We start from the raw sequence: 13,593 nt of genomic DNA, 5'->3' as shown, positions 1-13,593 counted from the left end.
TATTTTCATAATAGTATTTCTTATGCTAATATAAACTAAGTATAAGTTCTATGCATTTTCATAACATTATTTTTTATTCTAATATCAACTAAGATGTACTTAATCAACTGCTGTTTGGTGACTAAAAAGTACTAATAACATTTTGACTGCTTCCTTATCTACAAATAGGTATTTTGGTCAGAAATCTATTGAGAAATTAAAGGTGTCAGAACATAATGATACAGATAACAGACATTTATTTTGCATGTAAAACTTCTCTTACTCACTAGATTTTTACCATCGTTGCATTCTCACTCAAACCTTACATAGTACTTTAATCCTTGATGAAATATTTGCTTGATAGCATGTATCTATATTTGCAGCTTACCAACACATCATTTTCTAAGAGTTGCTTTGGACTACTTTTTAGGTTTTAGTTCTTTATAAAGTGCATATCTAAACAAATAGATTTGAACTACATATATTAAAAAGGAATTTGAAATATAATAATAATATAAGTAATGACTATATATCAGGGGTCCTCAAACCTTTTAAACAGGGGGCCAGTTCACTGTCCCTCAGACCGTTGGAGGGCCAGACTATAGTTTTAAAAAAAACCAACTACGAACAAATTCCTATGCACATTGCACATATCTTATTTTGAAGTAAAAAAACAAAATGGGAACAAATATAATCACACCGCCTCATGTGGCCCACGGGCCGTAGTTTGAGGACCCTTGCAGTTTAGAAGAATATTTGACTCATAGTAATCTTTATATATAACAAGATGGGTGATTCTTAACCCATTTATAAGTTATGGTGGTCCCCAAATGATGTGCAAAGGCAGATGTCCACTTCATGCCAACAGCACTCCATTCTGGAGGCTTTCCTTTGTACCCCAAGAAGGCTTGATTACTTTCTGATCACCTATTATGAGTTGTAAAATTTACTAACTGGTATTATTTGCAAGGTAGGTGTTACCAATATTTATGAGGCCTTGGGAGTCAGGATTTTACCAACTATGTGGTAATATTGCAAAACTAATTGACTCAAAATATAACCAGATAGTTGAATTTCCTGCAATTTTAGTGAAGAGTAATTTAATAGGGTATCAAGTCTTGAGAATTGTTTATAGTTTTCAATTGCTGCTATTGTTACATTTGTTTTGTTTTGTTTTTCATTGTTACATTTGTTAATTTTTTAATCAAATTATTCTCAGATATTTTAAAATTCTTTCTTTCTTTGTTATTAGTGTACCATCTATATTTAATTGCCATTTTATTTCTTTTTGAACATTTAACAGTTGTTTTTTTTTTTTTTTTTTTTTTGTAGAGGCAGAGTCTCACTGTACCGCCCTCGGGTAGAGTGCCGTGGCGTCACATGGCTCACAGCAACCTCTAACTCTTGGGCTTACGTGAGTCTCTTGCCTCAGCCTCCGGAGCAGCTGGGACTACAGGCGCCCGCCACAACGCCTGGCTATTTTTTTTTTTCATTTTTTTTTTTATTTTTTATTTTTTTTTATTATTAAATCATAGCTGTGTACATTGATATGATCATGGGGCATCATTCACTAGCTTCACAGACCGTTTACCAAGTTTCACATATACCCTTGTAAGATACACCACTGGTGTAATCGGCTATTTTTTTGTTGCAATTTGGCCGGGGCTGGGTTTGAACCCGCCACCCTCATCATATGGGGCTGGTGCCCTGCTCACTGAGCCACAGGCGCCGCCCTCAACATTTAACAGTTTTTAATTATTAGGGGTACGTACTAGTTGTATACCTGTATAGGGTACATCATTTTGTTTCTTTACAATTTTTCTGCATTGCTTTTTTCTTTCTTTGGAAAAGTAAGAAGAGGTGAGCTTTGGAGTATTTTGTCCTGAGACATGAAGGATGAGAACATTGTAAATGTTTGACAAATTACTCAGTTAATTTAGAATACATTAATTTTCTAATGTTGTACCTCCAAAATCTCGCTGGATTATTATTATTCCAGTTTCCCTCTTGATCTATGCACCATTTGTAGAGTAGCCTGCACAGAAGTTTCCCTTGATATCAGAGTTACAGGTATTTAAAACCATGGCGAAAAACAATAGAAAAAAGTATTGCATAACTATTTGGAGAAAGTATTGGCATTGATAATATTCCATAATCATAGTTTCTCATTTGATTTTGTTATAAAATGGCAAATGTATTTTGTAGTGGTTTTTGAAGGTACCGTTAACAAATAGACTATTTCTCCTAACAGAGGATGCTTGGTCAGAAAACTGGCATTATAGAGTATCTTCTTGCAGCAGCATCTCCCAAATGAGATAGAAAGTCTTCTGCTTCATACAGTCACCTGTGTTTTGAAAACTAATACATTTTGGATTAATGCACAGATGTCAAAATGGATACGATCTCGCTGTGGAGTCTCCTGTTGGTCGTTTTTGGTCATCAACCCTCCAGACTGTTGGCTCAAAGAAATACAGAATTTGCAGTGGACCTTTATCAAGCAGTGTCCGTGTCTCATAAGGACAACATTGTATTTTCCCCCCTCGGAGCAACTTTGGTTCTTGGAATGGTACAACTGGGAGCAAAAGGCAAAGCACAGCAGCAGATAAGGCAAAGCCTGAGACTGCAGGACGCCCCAGCCGGTGAGCCTCTCATGCCTGCCTGTTTAAGATTTGGTCAGATTTACTTCAAAGTGTTAGAGAAAAACGCAGGGTCATGGAATTTTAATAAGTGAAAAAGTACAAAATTATAATAAAGTGGAACATTGTAAATGTGAGTAATTTTAATTCATTTCTAATTGCTTCCTAATGAAAATGCTATAAAAATAATTAGTTAAGAAATTGGGATTTATACAGATACAAGAAGTTATTTCTACGTCTGTGTGGTTTCTTTGCTCTGTTTTGGCCAGTTTTAATTAATTGCAGTTATATTGGGCGTGCCTGTCTGTGCTCACTGTGGCGTGTGCTTACACTCCACCTGGATCCACGTACACACCTGTCTCTCCACTGTCACTTGCTATCTCGCGACCATTTCCCCAGATTACACAACGGATTCAAAATATGATTTTTAATTATTGTATTTTTTTTTTTTTATTGTTGGGGATTCATTGAGGGTACAATAAGCCAGTTACACTGATTGCAATTGTTAGGTAAAGTCCCTCTTGCAATCATGTCTTGCCCCCATAAAGTGTGACACACACCAAGGCCCCACCCCCCTCCCTCCTTCACTCTTTCTGTTCCCCCCCATAAACTTAATTGTCATTAATTGTCCTCATATCAAGATTGAGTACATAGGATTCATGCTTCTCCATTTTTGTGATGCTTTACTAAGAATAATGTCTTCCACTTCCATCCAGGTTAATACAAAGGATTTTTTTTAATAGCTGAATAGTATTCCATGGTATACATATACCACAGCTTGTTAATCCATTCCTGGGTTGGTGGGCATTTAGGCTGTTTCCACATTTTGGCAATGGTAAATTGAGCTGCCATAAACAGTCTAGTACAAGTGTCCTTATGATAAAAGGATTTTTTTTCCTTCTGGGTAGATGCCCAGTAATGGGATTGCAGGATCGAATGGGAGGTCTAGGTTGAGTGCTTTGAGGTTTCTCCATACTTCCTTCCAGAAACGTTGTACTAGTTTGCAGTCCCACCAGCAGTGTAAAAGTGTTCCCTTCTCTCCACATCCACGACAGCATCTGCAGTTTTGAGATTTTGTGATGTGGGCCATTCTCACTGGGGTTAGATGATATCTCAGGGTGGTTTTGATTTGCATTTCTCTAATATATAGAGATGATGAACATTTTTTCATATGTTTGTTAGCCATTCGTCTGTCATCTTTAGAGAAAGTTCTATTCATGTCTCTTGCCCATTGATATAAGGGATTGTTGGCTTTTTTCATGTGGATTAATTTGAGTTCTCTATAGATCCTGGTTATCAAGCTTTTGTCTGATTGAAAATATGCAAATATCCTTTCCCATTGTGTAGGTTGTCTCTTTGCTTTGGTTATTGTGTCCTTAGCTGTACAGAAGCTTTTCAGTTTAATGAAGTCCCATTTGTTTATTTTTGATGTTGCAATTGCCATGGCAGTCTTCTTCATGAAGTCTTCCCCCAGGCCAATATCTTCCAGTGTTTTTCCTATGCTTTCTTTGAGGATTTTTATTGTTTCATGCCTTAAATTTAAGTCCTTTATCCATCTTGAATCAATTTTTGTGAGTGGGGAAAGATGTGGGTCCAGTTTCAGTCTTTTACATGTAGACATCCAGTTCTCCCAACACCATTTATTGAATAGGGAGTCTTTCGCCCAAGGTAAGTTCTTGTTTGGTTTATCAAAGATTAGGTGGTTGTAAGATGTTAGTTTCATTTCTTGGTGTTCAATTCGATTCCAAGTGTCTATGTCTCTGTTTTTGTGCCAGTACCATGCTGTCTTGAGCACTACGGCTTTGTAGTACAGACTAAAATCTGGTATGCTGACGCCCCCAGCTTTATTTTTGTTACTAAGAACTGCCTTAGCTATACGGGGTTTTTTCAGGTTCCATACAAAACGCAGAATCATTTTTTCCAAATCTTGAAAGTACGATGTAGGTACTTTGATAGGAATGGCATTGAATAGGTAGATAGCTTTGGGAAGTATAGACATTTTAACAATGTTGATTCTTCCCATCCATGAGCATGGTATGTTCTTCCATTTGTTAATATCCTCTGCTATTTCCTTTCTGAGGATTTCATAGTTTTCTTTATAGAGGTCCTTCACCTCCTTCGTTAGGTATATTCCTAGGTATTTCATTTTCTTTGAAACTATGGTGAAGGGAGTTGTGTCCTTAATTAGCTTCTCATCTTGACTGTTATTGGTGTATACAAAGGCTACTGACTTGTGGACATTGATTTTATATCCTGAAACATTACTGTATTTTTTTATGACTTCTAGGAGTCTTGTGGTTGAGTCTTTGGGGTTCTCTAAGTATAAGATCATGTCGTCAGCAAAGAGGGAGAGTTTGACCTCCTCTGCTCCCATTTGGATTCCCTTTATTTCCTTGTCTTGCCTAATTGTATTGGCTAGAACTTCCAGCACTACGTTGAATAGTAAAGGTGACAGAGGACAACCTTGTCTGGTTCCAGTTCTAAGAGGAAAAGCTTTCAGTTTTACTCCATTCAGTAAAATATTGGCTGTGGGTTTGTCATAGATAGCTTCAATCAGTTTTAGAAATGTGCCACCTATGCCTATACTCTTCAGAGTTCTAATTAGAAAAGGATGCTGTATTTTATCAAATGCTTTTTCTGCATCTATTGAGAGGATCATGTGATCTTTATTTTTGCCTCTGTTAATATGGTGGATAACGTTTATAGACTTGCGTTATGTTAAACCAGCCTTGCATCCCTGGGATGAAGCCTACTTGATCATGATGAATGACTTTTTTGATGATAAGCTGTAATCTATTGGCTAGGATTTTGTTCAGAATTTTTGCGTCTATGTTCATGAGTGAGATTGGTCTGAAATTCTCTTTTTGTTAGGGTCTTTTCCTAGTTTTGGTATCAGGGTGATGTTTGCTTCATAGAATGTGTTGGGGAAGATTCCTTCTTCCTCAGTTTTTTGGAATAATTTCTGCAGTACAGGAATAAGCTCTTCCTTGAAGGTTTGATAGAATTCTGGAGTGAAGCCATCTGGACCAGGGCATTTTTTAGTTGGAAGCTTTGTTATTGTTTCTTTGATCTCAGTGCTTGAAATTGGTCTGTTCAGGAGGTCTATTTCTTCCTGGCTGAGTCTAGGGAGAGGGTGTGATTCCAAATATTGATCCATTTCCTTCACATTGTCAAATTTCTGGGCATAGAGTTTCTGGTAGTATTCAGAGATGATCTCTTGTATCTCTGTGGGATCAGTTGTTATTTCCCCTTTATCGTTTCTGATTGAGGTTATTAGAGATTTTACTTTTCTATTTCTAGTTAGTCTGGCTAATGGTTTATCTATCAAAAAACCAACTCCTTGTTTCATTAATTTTCTGAATGATTCTTTTGTTTTCAATTTCATTGATCTCTGATTTGATTTTGGATATTTCTTTTCTTCTACTGAGTTTAGGCTTAGATTGTTCTTCTTTTTCCAATTCCGTAAGATTTCTTGTGAGATTGTTGATGTGCTCTCTTTCTGTTTTTCGAATGTAGGCATCTAAAGCGATGAATTTTCCTCTCAAAACTGCTTTTGCAGTATCCCGCAGGTTTTGGTAGCTTGTGTCTTCATTGTTGTTATGCTCAAGGAAGTTAATGATTTCCTGTTTTATTTCTTCCTTCACCCATGTGTTATTCAACAGAAGATTGTTTAATTTCCATGCCTTTGGGTGGGCTTGAGCATTTTTGTTAGAGTTGAGTTCCACCTTTAGTGCCTTATGGTCTGAAAAGATACAAGGTAAAATTTCAATTCTTTTGATTCTGTTGATATTTGTTTTGTGTCCCAGGATATGATCAATTTTGGAGAATGTTCCATGGGGTGATGAGAAGAATGTATATTCTTTATCTTTGGGGTGGAGTGTTCTATATGCATCTATCAAGCATAGTTGTTCTAGGGTCTCATTTAAATCTCTTACATCTTTGTTTAATTTCTGTTTAGAGGATCTGTCCAGCTCTGTAAGAGGAGTGTTAAAGTCCCCTGTTATGATGGTATTATCAGATATCATATTGCTCAGACTGAGTAAGATCCGCTTCAAGAATCTGGGAGCATTTAAATTGGGTACATAAATATTTAGAATGGAAATGTCTTCTTGTTGTAGTTTTCCCTTGACCAATATAAAGTGACCATCTTTGTCTTTTTTGACTTTAGTTGCTTTAAATCCACATGTATCTGAAAATAAGATTGCAACTCCTCTTTGCTTCTGAATTCCGTTTGCCTGAAAAATTGTCTTCCAACCCTTGACTCGGAGCTTTAATTTGTCTTTTGAGGCCAGGTGTGTTTCTTGCAGACAGCAAATGGATGGCTTGTGGTTTTTAATCCAGTCAGCCAATCTATGTCTCTTCAGTGGGGAATTCAAGCCATTAACATTTATTGAGATAATTGATAAGTGTGGTAGTATTCTATTCATCTTATTTGGTGAGAGTCCATTGCTTAGTTTTATCTTTTGCATCAGTGTGGAGGTTAGGTTTTGTCCTTTGATTTCTGAGTTCTTACTTTGCTGCTGATCCATTGTGGTGGTCAGTGTGCAGAACAGGTTGAAGTATTTCCTGTGGAGCTGGTCTTGTTGTGGCGAATTTCCTCAATGTTTGTATATCCGTAAATGATTTGATTTCTCCGTCAATTCTGAAGCTTAGCTTAGCAGGGTACAGAATTCTGGGCTGAAAATTGTTCTGTTTAAGTAGATTAAAGGTAGATGACCATTGTCTTCTTGCTTGGAAAGTTTCATTAGAGAAGTCTGCGGTCACTCTGATGGATTTGCCCCTGTAGGTCAACTGGTGCTTACTCCTGGCAGCTTGCAGAATCTTTTCTTTTGTCTTGACTTTGGACAGGTTCATCACAATGTGTCTTGGAGAAGCTCGGTTAGAGTTGAGGCGACCTGGGGTCCGATATCCCTCTGAAAGCAGTGTGTCAGACTCTTTGGTGATGTTTGGGAAATTTTCTTTTATAATATTCTCTAGTATGGCTTCCATTCCTCTGGGGCATTCTTCTTCCCCTTCTGGAATTCCTATAACTCGTATGTTGGAATGCTTCTTAAAGTCCCATAATTCTGACAGTGAACGTTCTGCTTTCTCTCTCTTCTTTTCTGCCTCTTTTACTGTCTGAGTTATCTCAAGAACTTTGTCTTCTACCTCTGAAATTCTTTCTTCTGCATGGTCTAACCTGTTGCTGATACTTTCCATTGTATCTTTAAGTTCCCTAATTGACTGTTTCAGTTCCTTCAGGTCTGCTATATCCTTTTTATATTCTTCATATCGTTCATCTCTTATTTGATTCTGTTTTTGGATTTCCTTTTGGTTATTTTCCACTTTATTAGCAATTTCCTTCATTGTTTCCATCATTTCTTTCATTGTTTTCAACATGTGTATTCTAAATTCCCTTTCTGTCATTCCTAACGTTTCTATACTGGTGGAATCATCTGCAGTAGCTACCTCATGGTCCCTTGGTGGGGTTGCTCTGGACTGGTTCTTCATGTTGCCTGGAGTTTTCTGCTGATTCTTCCTCATGAGTGATTTCTTTTATCTGTTTCCTTGCCCTAATTTTCCTTTCACTTCCTCTTGCTCTTTAAGTTCTTGTGCCTGTGGAAGTTGTGGGCGGGTTTAGACGGATTGAACACACGCGAACACTTGCCGGTTTTCCACTGTTTTAGTCCTCCTCTTGGGGTCCAGAAGTCTCTCGCTGACTCCCTGTATCTTCATAGGAGTGATGATAGGCAGTTCCCACCAGCCAGAGATGCCTGGAGTCCTATCTCCCCAGACTCACGGTGCCCAGATTAATTATTGTATTTTATGGTCTCTTATAGAAATATAATTACTTAAGCTTTTTTCAATAAATTTCCAATACTTCTTTCATGAAAATGATGCACTCTCACCCACAGTGAGACAAAGAAAAAGTGTTAATATGTGCATGTTAAGAGCTTATTTGTTAGCAGTTTTTAAAACTTTGAGAAAAAAACATTTAAATCATATATCAGAGGCCTTCGTGCTTGCAGGCGGTGGTTTGTTTTGGGTCTTCCAGAGGTCGATTTGAGCTACTGTGTATCTGACATCCTAGGATCCTGGGCTTTTGTGCTGATATTTAATTTGAAAACGTTGTTGTGTTTTCCTGACGATCTCATGCTTTCAATCTCTTTACTGGTTTTAATTTTAGACTTTTATATTAATATCAGATAATGTGCTCAAAGCACCAGAGGAGCAATCTGGACTTTTAATTTTGAAATATTATCACTATAACTAATTTCCATCTATTTTCCCTAGCATGAAGCAGCTATATTTATAAATTTGTTTTTCTGAAAACATTTTTTTATTTGCTTCATTATAAATACTCTTTTATGCAGAAACAAAGTTGGTGATAATGAAGTTAATTTGCAAGAGTTTTCCTTTGAGAATAATATATACTGAGGCCTCTGTGCCCCAGATTTAGTCTTGATTAACTTCAGTAAATCTCACTATACCACTCCCAGAAATATTCAATCACACGATTCTGCTTTGAGAATAGAACATTTCTGAAGAAATGTAAATTAGAGCCTATGGAAATGGCATTACTTTAAATGAATGCATCTTATAGAGGGACACAGAAGTCTGTACAGCTCCAGACTGAGAGTGTAGTCGTCACAGCAAAGTCACAATGACATCACCCAACCCCTGTGTACAGCACATGCACCACTGTGTCCAGGTATATGTGCTGGTATTTAATTCGAAAGAATTATGCTTGAGGCGGCACCTGTGGCTCAAAGGAATAGGGTGCCAGCCCTATATGCCGGAGGTGTTGGGTTCAAACCCAGCCCTGGCCAGAAACTGCAAAAAAAAAAAAAAAAAAGTTCATGCTTGCTACATATTATCTCATTTAATATTTATAATTATGCTGTGAGGTGAACATAACCCCTGCTATGCCAATGAGAAAACCGAGGCAGAGAAAAATAATTCATTCATTCAGGACTAATTCCAAAAATGATTTACCAAGGGTTAACAATTTAAAAGCAACAATAAACATAGTTATGTTTTCCTTGCAAGAGTATATACGGACAATTAAACATTAGCGTTTCAATGTACAGAGGATGCCCAGAAAATGTCTGCACGTTTTTGGAAAGGCAAAAAATGCATAAAAATTATAATTCTCAAGCCCTGTTTGACTTCTGCGATTCCAAGAGGTGCTCCAACATGTCTCGTATTCAGCTTTTGTTATTGGTATGTACTGAGCACTACCGTTTTAATACATAATTTTTCCTTTCCTAAAATGTGTGCCCATCTTTTTGGCACCATCTGTAAACACAATACGCAATACACATAGAACAAAGTCTACCGGACTGGTTTTCCATTCTACCTGTTGAAGGGCACACAGAACCACAAATGGGGGGCAAAGACAGACAGGTTGAAAGGGAGGAGATGTGAAAATAACTCCTAGATTATTATTGGGTGGGAGGTGGGGCCGGGCAGAGCCAGCTGGAACATGAGACCAAAGGAGACACCGGGAACTCATCCTGTTTGATTTTAAATGTTTATACTTTTGTCATCATGGATGTTTTTGGATTCATCTTGTTTTTTTGAAATATTGGGACATTATTTATCTGGATTACTGAGATTGCCCGAGGTGAATGTCTCATTGATTCACTTTAGTCCCGGCCCTGCCTTCAGACCCCACTAATTTTCATGGGGCCCATCTATCTGTGTTTACGTTTCCTGCCCTCGCCCGTGGTTCCAGCACTATTCTCCATGTTGGCACCGGCTTATGCTGCAGGCTCTGCAGAGGGGCACACGGCTGCTGGTGTCCTGACCCCACGGGGCTCTTGGTGACCTCAGTTCTCTGTCTGTCCCCCATCGTCAAGCAGCTGCTCAGAAGGTGCCTTCTGGTTTCTGCTGAGCATCTTAAGATGCTCCATTTTTCTACTGCCTAATGAAAAGGGTAGATCAAAGGTGCTTCTTTATCTATGAGACGAGCACTGGCATGAAGTCCTGTCCCAGCCCAGCACTGGCCACAGGCCATGTCACCTCCCAGGCCTTCATCCTCCTGGACCTCGTGGTCCTCACTGCAGGAAGAAGGGTTTGGATTCAGGTCATGCATTTGCACCTTCTGGCTGAGATAATCCGTAATTCTGCAGTACCTTTGTTTACCGTTTTAGATTTCTCTCTCACACACAAAACTGGCCTTCAGCCTCTCCTGAGCAGAGCAAGAGAACTTGCCTGGATTTTAGGACGTTTCTGGACTTTTCAAACAGCTGCTGAGAATGTGCCTTCTGAGTTCTGCTGAGCATCATATGAAGCTCCATTTTTCAACTATGCTTTCATTAGTCAGTAGAAAGTTACGTGCTGCAGCCGCCCTGAGAGTTATGCTTACCCGTCACCTGTAGGTTCTCCGTGGCTCCACTTTCTATAGTGAAATAAACTTGTTCTCATCACTAATTAGGAGCATGCATAGGTATCCTTTTCATTCTGTGCTACAAGAGGTTACGCATCCATAAATTAAATCAAATTTATAAGGCAAATAACTTTATATGCTCCTCCGAACCTGTGCAGCGTGTTCACCTTTATTCTTGGAATTCAGAATCCAGTAATTTATCAAAGGGCAGCTCCTTGTCGCACAGTCTCAGACTTGAAGTAGAAGTCATAAATCTATCTGCTCTGACAAATGAGTTAGAACTATTTATTACTCCTTTAAAGATGTTCATAAATTACAAATTCCGGAAAATTAGTTTCAAATTCTGCCGCTTCATTTCTGACCTGAATTTATTCTTCTGGAAAGTCGTCTCTGCAGCCTCTCTGTTATTGAGATATGTCTTTCTGGCTTTCATAGCAACAGATGATTGCATCTGAAATCATTATGGAAACATTTAAAACAGATTAACTTCCTTCCCTTCCTCAGGTGAGGAATTTCAGGGTTGTAAAGAATTACTGAACATCTTCATACCTGATCATGTAAAAGTAATGTTTCCTGTCTAAGGTCTTTCATATCTATGTCTGTAACCCAATGAATAGATAATCCTGGGGTTTGACGTAAAATTCGTCATGCCTTGGAGAGCTTCCTGTCAGCTTGTGGAGGTTGTGCCTGTGTAGGAACGCCGGGCTAAGGAAGTGAGCAGGGGCGAAAATGCGGCCTCCGTCAGCTGGACAAGACGCAGGCTACGGAGCTGGGCAGCGCCCACCCCCAAGTCAGGGCATTATTCTTTTTTGCATGAAGACATCTCATAGGCTGCTAGCTTCTAGTTAAAAGAAAAAAAACAAAAATGTGTTTGCACACACATGTAAACACACTCATATCCACCCAGTAGTAATTGTACTCTTCAGTAATACGTTTTATGTAACTCTTTATTCAGTTGGTGTTTTCTGATGATGAACCATTTCTTGTTTTGAACTCCTGGACTCTAACAATCCCTGGCTTTAGCCTCCCAAAGTGCTAGGATGACTGGTGTGAGCCTCCACACCCAGTCAGATTTTTTTTAATGGAGATTAACTTAATGTAATCAACTTTTAAATTATGAAAGAGGATATTTTGGTATTTAACTGAAAATTTAATGAAGGCCTTGGGTAAACCTGTTATTTGAAATAGAAGTCCCACACTTAACGATTGCCTTCTGGGACTGAGCTAGAGGGAGTGAAGATGGTGGAGCCCTTTGGTACTACGGAGCAATCATAATAAGCTGCGACGGGGTGAAATCTGGCACGAGGCTCTTCTCACAACCATATGCAGCTTTCTGACAATGCTGTGGTCAGAAAAATTCAAAAATAAATTGCTGGCCTGCAGTGAGTCTTTTAGTCAATGCTGACCAACTTATTCTGGCTAGTGGTTATAGTTGGAATGGTTACAGATTTTATTGTTTACGTAGACAGCAAAAGAATATAGATTTGGGCAGCACCTGTGGCTCAAAGGAGTAGGGCACTGGCCCCATATGCCAGAGATGGCGGGTTCAAACCCAGCCCCGGCCAAAAACAAAAAAAAAAAAAAAAAAAAGAATATAGATTTGTCAACCTGAAGAAATAAGCAATTATGATGGTTATGCATCTCTAGACATGATGATAGGGGTTTCCTTGTATCTTTTAAAACCCGGACAGTTGCTCACAGAGAGCAATTTTTTTCTTAAGCCAAAATATAATAATGTTGAAAAGAATTGCACAAGACTGTCCTACCCCATCCACATCCCCTGGCATTTCCCTCTCATAAACATCATGTTCATATTATGTAAAGAATAAGATTCTAAACATAAATTTCTAACACCTAAAAATGAGCTAAGTGTGTCTATACACGGGAATTCAACTTCAGCCTGTATAAAGGCACATCCTTGTTGTTGACAAATTTCAAATTGACGTGGATATTCTTTTTCCTATATGAAAATTGATCTGTCTCAAAAATGCATATTCTACAGGAGATAAATTCCTAAAATATTTACACTAACTTAGGATGGTTAGTTACCCCTAAAGGTGCATAAAATGGTGACATGAATCAGGGCGTTTAGACAGCAAAGCTGAAAAGCTGTTGTTTTTATGTTGTTCAATATGCCAGTATATATTATAATTATTTTTTAGGAGAAGAATTTTCGGTACTGAAGTCATTTTTCACCTCCATCTCAGAGAAAAAACAAGAATTTACATTTAATCTTGCCAGTGCCCTCTACCTTCAAGATGGATTCGCTGTGAATGAACAGTATCTCCATGGCAACAAAGAATTTTTTCAGAGCGCTATCAAACTGGTGGATTTTCAGGATGCAAAGGCTTGTGCGGAAACGATAAGTACCTGGGTAGAAAGCAAAACCGAGGGTAAAGTTTCCCATTTTCATAAAATCATTATTTGCCATTGTATTCATGGTTTTTAATATCCTAAAGTAAAGAAAGGCTGAAGATTTTCCTGCCGCACTATGGATCAGAGGGATCAAATCTCTTATTTCATTTCACTGTTATTTACATTAATACTGAATTATATAACTGAGAAACGGTGAGCTGCTTTGAAAAATATACTGATTCTCTTATTATT

General features: G+C 38.2%; 1 protein-coding gene across 1 annotated transcript in view; it reads left to right on the top strand.

The window, feature by feature from the left end:
• Positions 1-2,307: 2,307 nt before the first annotated feature.
• SERPINI2 (serpin family I member 2) overlaps positions 2,308-13,593 on the top strand; it is a 32,283-nt gene continuing 20,997 nt past the window's right edge. Inside the window, exons 1-2 of the mRNA XM_053599685.1 lie at positions 2,308-2,618; positions 13,149-13,379. Coding sequence (XP_053455660.1) covers positions 2,372-2,618; positions 13,149-13,379 — 478 coding nt within the window. The 5' untranslated portion in view covers positions 2,308-2,371. The remainder of the gene's footprint in view (positions 2,619-13,148; positions 13,380-13,593) is intronic.

Source organism: Nycticebus coucang, chromosome 8, assembly GCF_027406575.1.
Source record: "Nycticebus coucang isolate mNycCou1 chromosome 8, mNycCou1.pri, whole genome shotgun sequence".
Classification (NCBI taxonomy): Eukaryota; Metazoa; Chordata; class Mammalia; order Primates; family Lorisidae; genus Nycticebus; species Nycticebus coucang.
This window is presented reverse-complemented; position numbering and strand designations above follow the sequence as displayed.